The sequence below is a fragment of the Erpetoichthys calabaricus genome, chromosome 11 (genome assembly GCF_900747795.2).
Source record: "Erpetoichthys calabaricus chromosome 11, fErpCal1.3, whole genome shotgun sequence".
NCBI classification, from domain to species: domain Eukaryota; kingdom Metazoa; phylum Chordata; class Cladistia; order Polypteriformes; family Polypteridae; genus Erpetoichthys; species Erpetoichthys calabaricus.
The window spans coordinates 102430572-102437797 of record NC_041404.2 but is presented as its reverse complement, the minus strand read 5'-3'; the positions used below and the strand labels follow the sequence as shown (position 1 = coordinate 102437797).

Genomic DNA, 7226 nt, shown 5'->3' with positions numbered 1-7226 from the left:
ATATATATATATACATATACACACATACATGCAGTTTTAATAACACAGAAATCAATATAAACATTAACATCATTATCATATGAGAATATGAAGTAATATATAAGAAGCACATTTCATATAAATATAAATTATTAAACAGTAAAATCTTCTTCTGTAATTTGCTACCGTGGCAATTTGTGTGTCTGTCCAGGATTTTAAATGACCTGTACCTCGCAAACCGTTTCACCTATACACTTCAAATGTGGTACACATATAGTACGTCACGTGTACTATCTTTTTATGTTTATTTTATTTTATTGTAGAATCAACTCCTATCTGCGCACAGCAGGGCAGCCGTGGGCGGATGCGTATGGTGTATTCACTCCATGTTATCGTGCATTGCGCTGTCAGTGGTATTTTGATAAAAGAATTTGAACAACATATAAGAAGCGTATAAATTATTAAACAGTAAAACATTAACATTTAAGAAGTAAAGTTACATTAAGTACTACTGCAGTGCCTTCGGGTATACCTCATTTTTTGTTTGCCCATTACATGCTTAAATGTATAAATTTTTTGGTGCACCTACCCGAGAACACGCGACATATAACCGAGCGTGGGAGAAGCATGGATTTTAAACACGCGTTGAGTTGATCTGCTGGTCTCCCTCGTGGAATAACTGGTAATGTTTGACTAAAATCTACAGCGAGTAAAACGACATTACCTCCTATTTTTTTTTTTTACGATCTCTGAGATCTTGCTTTTTTCGGTTCAAGGCTTCATAAGCTCTTTTATGTTGTATGGTGTACTTATCCCAAACCATCATCTTTGAATGTTGCAAGACTTTCGCCTTGTATGTAGATCGGGGTAATTACATTCATTGCATTCCTAGTCTGAATCACAATCTGATTGTATGGGTGGTTACCTGGCACTGTAGGGTTGCCACCCGTCCTTTAAAATACGGAATGGTGCCGCGTTTGAGAATGAAATTGCGCGTCCCGTTTTGAATCAATACTGGACGGGATTTATCCCGTATTTTTTTTATAATTTTTTTTTTAAAGCAGCGTCTCATGCAAATCATCCCACACGCATTTTATGAAGATGCCTCCTTTCCTACTTTTGATTGGGTAATACTTGATGTCATCGTTAGTTTGATTGGTGTTTTTAACTGTCCAGTGAGGAGGGCGTGTCTTTTAAGTACAGTCTGCAAAGTGTTGGCACTGAGATGTGGCGTCAGCGCCATAGCTGAAGCCCCTAATGTTGCGGTCAGCAAGTCGGCTAACATCCGCCATGTGCCGTCTTTCAGTTGCGAGAAGCAGATCATAGAATGGTTGAAACTGTTGCCCCTAACGTTGCGCCACGGCGTGTGGTTCGTTTATACCTCGTGTCTTCTCATTAAAGTTTTATCTCGCGAATATGTTATTGCAATCCACAGCGGGAGCGTTTCTATAAAGTTAATTTAAACTTACGTTTTACACCGTGCTTTGTTTCCCTTATGAACATGCTTGTATGGTTAAGTCGCTCTGTTCTCAATTGTTTAATTAATTTTTTGCTGTTCGCTGTTTGTGGCTCTTCCTCCATTTCCCCCTACTTCGTTCTTTTCTCTCGCGAATATGTTATTGCAATCCTTAACGGGAGCGTTTCAATAAACTGATTGAAAATAGTTTTGCATTTACCTTTGTAGTAAAAGGCGAGCTTTTAAGCCTGTAAATACACACGTTTAATTGCACATGTGTTAATATGTATGCTTACACAGTATTAAAAGACAGTCAAAAATTAACGTCATTTACCTTCGTTCCCGCGTGTGACTCGTGCTGTAAATCTCTTCCTTGTTTTTAGTTCACGTGATTACGTAGGAGGCGTGATGATGCGATACGTGACTCCGCCTCCTCCATTACAGTGTATGGACAAAAAATATGTTCCAGTTATGACCATTACGCTTTGAATTTCGAAATGAAACCTGCCTAACTTTTGTAAGTAAGCTGTAAGGAATGAGCCTGCCAAATTTCAGCCTTCCACCTACACGGGAAGTTGGAGAATTAGTGATGAGTCAGTCAGTCAGTCAGTGAGTGAGTGAGTCAGTCAGTGAGGGCTTTGCCTTTTATTATTATAGATAAAAGCACACTTGTTTTGTTATACCTTTGCGAAAGTGTATATTTTATATTCCAGTAACCACTTGAATGAGATCAAATCTGTCTCTGCCTCTCTCGCACACACTCACACACATTCATACATGAAAACGCTACTATTTGAAAATGCTATAGACTGAGTCTCTGCAAATAATTGGGTTGTGTTGGTCATCACTTCTAAGCAAAGTCATGAGTGAAATAACACTAGATTTTAAACCGGGGATCTGATCTTCGCCAAAATGAAAGGTTACCCACATTGACCAGCTAGGGTTGATGAAGTTCCAGATGGTGCAGTTAAACCTGCAAATGCCAGACTTCCAATTTTTTTCTTTGGCACTCATGAAACTGCATTTTTGGGTCCAAAAGACATTTTTCCTTACGCTGAAAATAAAGACAAATATGGCAAACCCAATAAGAGGAAAGGCTTCAATGAAGGCCTATGGGAGATTGAAAATAATCCTAAAGTTGAGCTTTCTGATCCCAAGTTGCATCCTGCAGAGAGTGGAGAAAACAATGAACCAATATCAGATAGTGGCCTAGAACTGCAAGAAGAATCAGACTCTGAAATAAAACCACCAGAAAAGAAAAGAAGAAAATCCATAAATGTCAAAGACCCTGTAACGAAGGATATTCCAGAGACTCCTCCAGTAAAAGGCAAAAGGGGGAGAAAGAAAAAGAGTGAACTACTGGCACTGGCTCAAGCACAGGCCCAAGCCCAAGCGGAGGCACAAGCACAAACCTAGGACCAGGCAGGAAAAGAGGAGGTACCTGTCAGCCGAACTTTAAGTCCCCCAGTTCCGCCAGTTCCCGAGGTGGTTACACCAAAAAACGTGGTAGAAAACCCAAAGCTGCAAAGTTACTGGCTTCACCCACCCCTGAAAGTGAGATTGTCGCAGCAGAGTTAAATAAGAAGAAACAACTTGCAGAGAAGCGTTCTAAACTAAAAAAAACTGAACCAAAGAAGGTTGGGAGGAAGAGAAAGGAAAAAGAGGAACCTGGAACAGGTGAAAAGGAAGGGATAAAAGAGCCAGAGGTTAAACGAAGAAAAAATGGAAAAGTAGAGCCTTCACTTGATGTGCAGAGTGAAACTGAAGAGAAACGAAAGTATGAATGGTTTATGACCAGTACAAAGCGTAATATCTTGAAAACTCAACATGAAACTGTGGAGATGGAAAAAGATGATAGAAGGTGGAAACAAGATGACCAAAAGCCAACAGAGCCGAGTAAAGATGAAGGAAAAAAGCCTGACGAGAAGAAAGTGGAAAAGAAGAAAGATCTATCTACAGAATCAAGACTTCAGAGGTTACATGGAGAAAGTAAAATCTCTTTGAAAATTGATAATCCAGATGTAAAGAAATGTATTGAAGCTCTCGATGAACGTGGAACTCTGCAGGTTACAACACAGCACCTACAAAAGCATAGTGAGCTGATTGCCACACTGAAAAAGATCCGCAGATTTAAAGTAAGTCAGGACATCATGGATAAAGCTACTATGCTTTACAACAAATTTAAGACGGTGTTTTTGGTTGGAGAGGGGGATTCTGTTATCTCTCAAGTTCTTAACAAATCGCTCGCTGAGCAGCGGCAACATGAAGAGGCAAAGAAAGGGGTAGTCAAAAAAGTGGATCAGGCTAAAGATCAGAGGACAGATTCTAAGACAGTAAATGGAGATACAACTGGGGAAACGGGTCCTACACATCAAGACCAAGATAAAGAGACATCCGGTGACAAGAAGGAGGAGAGTGCTGGGAAGATGCAGACTGAAGAGTCCTCTGAAAAGCAGCAAAAAGGCACCGAAGCTGCATCAATAAATTAAAAATGAACACAGTGTTAGGATCTTCAAACAGATGCCCTTATGGGAGTTCATTGCTTCATCAAAGAAGTGAATGACACCAATGTGTTTTTTTTTTTTTTTTTTCGTTTTTATTTTTTTTTTATATTGGACCTATTTTGAAAACATTTCACATTGAGTGGTAATACATGCCCATATTTGATAGAAAGCCAAAAATATGTAAATCAAGGTTTTAAACCATGTCTATTTTATATTAAAATGTGTTTTAAAACTGGCTGTTTTTTTTTTGTTTTTTTTTAATAAAGTGTTCAGTTTTCTTATAAATTCTGACATGTGCTGTTGGTCTCTGGATTCTTAATGCTTTTACTTAAGAGTCTCAGTTGTCATGGATCTTGAAACAAGCTACCATTTCAAAATGTCATTTGGTGGCCTTTCAGCTTCCACTTCCTTGGTTTTAAGCTTCACATGTCAGAGGTGAACTGCAAGTGCTAAAGCTCCTTAAGAAAAATTAATAAACCTCATAATTCTGTTTTGTAGGTGTAATACTGTTAGAAAACTGAACTTTTTTTATTTTTTATTAATGTTGTCTCTTTGTTTAAAGTGATTTAAAATGTTTTCATGTTCTGTAGTTTAGTTTTAAGCTTCTATGTTTTGTTGTTACCTTTGCTATGCAGGGTCTTGTATTTTTGGCTGCAGTTGAGACTAAACCTGGGATAAGACCTTAAAGAAGGCTGATGGTTCTCATGGGAGGTTTCTGGCATCCCCTACTTTTACAAATTTGAGAAAGCTATGCTGTATATGTGAATGAAAAAGGTGGAAATGAATAACCATCGCTCTGCCATCCTGTACCGGGTACTGCATCTGTATAGCCAAGTTTTGTTGAATGATCTGTGATGTAACTTACCATATTAAGCTTCATGCCAGAGTGCTAATGTTTGTAATGAGGTACATCTGTGGTTTATTTTTGTATTTTTAAAGAACAAATTTAACAGGAACGGTTTTGTCTATTTGTGTGTTTGTGTTTTCTCTTAGTATAGATGTACATATTTCTTAGAACTACTGCTCTTAATATACAGTACAAGAAGCCTTTTATATAATTTGAGTAAAGTCAAAGGGACAGTGCCAATGATTTCCTTTTAAAGCATGTTTCGGTACCCCTGCCAATTCCCGCAGGTTATTTTCTTTTTCCCCTCTCTAGTTTTCCATAAAGTTGGTTCACATTTTGTTGTTTTGGCAGGGCTTGAAAAATTAGCAGACAAGTCTGTGTAAATAATACCTGATCTGCTTTGAGGTATTTTATGCCTGTCTTAATCTGCTATGTTTTTTTTGCTTCTAGTACAGGCAAGATGGAAAAAAAACCATGTTCAAATGACTACTCGTGTTCAAATGGCATAGCGTTTTCAAATAGTGACGTGTGAATGTGTGCGTGTATGTGCAAGAGAGGCAGAGACAGATTAAAAATAAATCTCAGATAAAATAAATCTAGTCCAAAGAAAAGAATAACTAGATTTTTTTAAGACTATGGAGTGTGTGCTATGTGGGAAGGAGTTTATGAACACTCAGATAATTAATTATAAATTTTTGCATCAGCAATGCTGGTTATTTAATAAAAACAATCATCAAGACTCCCCCCAAGGAATGCCAGCTTAAAAGTAGATTGGGTGATGGATTTCTGTTTAAAAGTGTGTTGCCTTCCTGGTACACAAGCAGGAGACCTCCCTGGAAAGGTAGATAAGCTCTTGGCTGATCCACTTGTTATTGTACTTGTTGGACCAAATTATATACATAAGGGCAATCTGTCAGTTCTGTAATCCAAATATAAAGAGTTAGATGCAAAGCTAAGGAGCAGAACTGACATTGTAGCCACAGTTTTACCTATGTTACCTGCCAGAAGGTTTAGAAGGTTTAACACGACTCAGACCTTGGTGTAGTGTAAAAGGGTATAGGTTTATGGGGCATTGAGACTATTTTGCAACAAATGGCCACAACAGGTTACATCTGAACTGGAGGGGCACCAGTGTGTTGGTGAGGCGTATGAGCAGGTTAGTCAAGGATTGTTTAAACTAGGGATTGTGGGGTAGGGAGTGTAGGATTTTCGTACGTGGATTACTTGTTTAGCCGGATGTAATTGTTGACGATTTGGCATGATCCTGGATCAGTCGGTTTTTCGAAACTCTTGCTGGATGTGTTGTCATTGCAGCACATCCAAATCCTCAAAACTGCTCAGAGCAGGTTTGTTCTATGTAAACAAGGATTAGCTCACACACTTAATCAGTGTCCGTGCATGGAATTCATTCAGTCATGGCTTCACCATTCATGAATGAGCAACCAATTGATATCGGTGCGCAAATTATAAGAAGAGAATTTCATATAGAGAGGGTTTTGCGCGATCGGCAAGATCCTTTATTGCTCCCGGAGGAAATTCTTTTCGAAAGATACCACTTTAGCCGATGGGGAATATTGTACCTCAAAAATGGCTCTGACAACCACACAGACAGCATGCATTGCTTTGAGGTTTTTTGCAAGCAGCACTTTTTTTATATACTGTAGGCGATGCGGAAAATCTATCTAAAAGTGCAGTTTGCCAGGCAATGCATAAAGTCTGTTTGGCTCTGAAATATTTCCTTCGGGTTTTAATTGTGTTTCCTGGACACCTGTGTGTGCAGACAATAAAAGAGGCATTTCATGCCATTGCAGGTAGGTAATACACAGGCAAAAACACCCACAGTTCCATGAAGAATCTCACAATCAGCCTAACATTCTCATTACCCAGGATTTCCAAATGTGATTGGGGCACATGGGACTGATCAGAATGGAGTTTGATCAAACATTATTTGGAAAATGTTCCTCTCCTCCTGATGAATAATCAGACACAGTGTCTTCATCAAATATTTGACCTTCATCAATATCTCGTTGGTCAGACACAATTTCTAGGGATATGACATTCCCTGCAACTGACCCAACAAAAAAAGAGGGCTATATGGAACATACCTATGGCACACATTGAGGACAAATATATGCAATGACCATCCTTTACCTGAAATGAAGTGACCACTGCATCCTGCCACTGGTCCTGGGGAGGAGCTTCCCTCTGGAATGCCCTCAGAAACAGGGCGATGGGCATTTTGCTGGATAGCCAACTCTTCTGCAGGGGTTAGGTCTGGACCGCGTGGACCTCACGCTTGTGCTCACGTTTGATCTGGAATTATGACATATTAAATAATAATTAATGTGACACTTAGGAAATGAAACGCTGTATTCAGTAAGTACAATGCACACTACTTAGCGTTTAGTTTGTTGGCCAATTTTTGCCAGTCGTCTTTTCT

General features: G+C 39.0%; 1 protein-coding gene across 1 annotated transcript; it reads left to right on the top strand.

The window, feature by feature from the left end:
• Positions 1-2323: 2323 nt before the first annotated feature.
• On the top strand, positions 2324-4171 carry LOC114660763 (PC4 and SFRS1-interacting protein-like; the record flags this gene model as incomplete). Its single annotated transcript, XM_051933567.1, is given in 2 exon segments — positions 2324-2845; positions 2848-4171. Coding segments are annotated over 2 exon segments (1599 nt in total), but the record flags the coding sequence as incomplete, so codon positions are not given.
• Positions 4172-7226: the final 3055 nt, after the last annotated feature.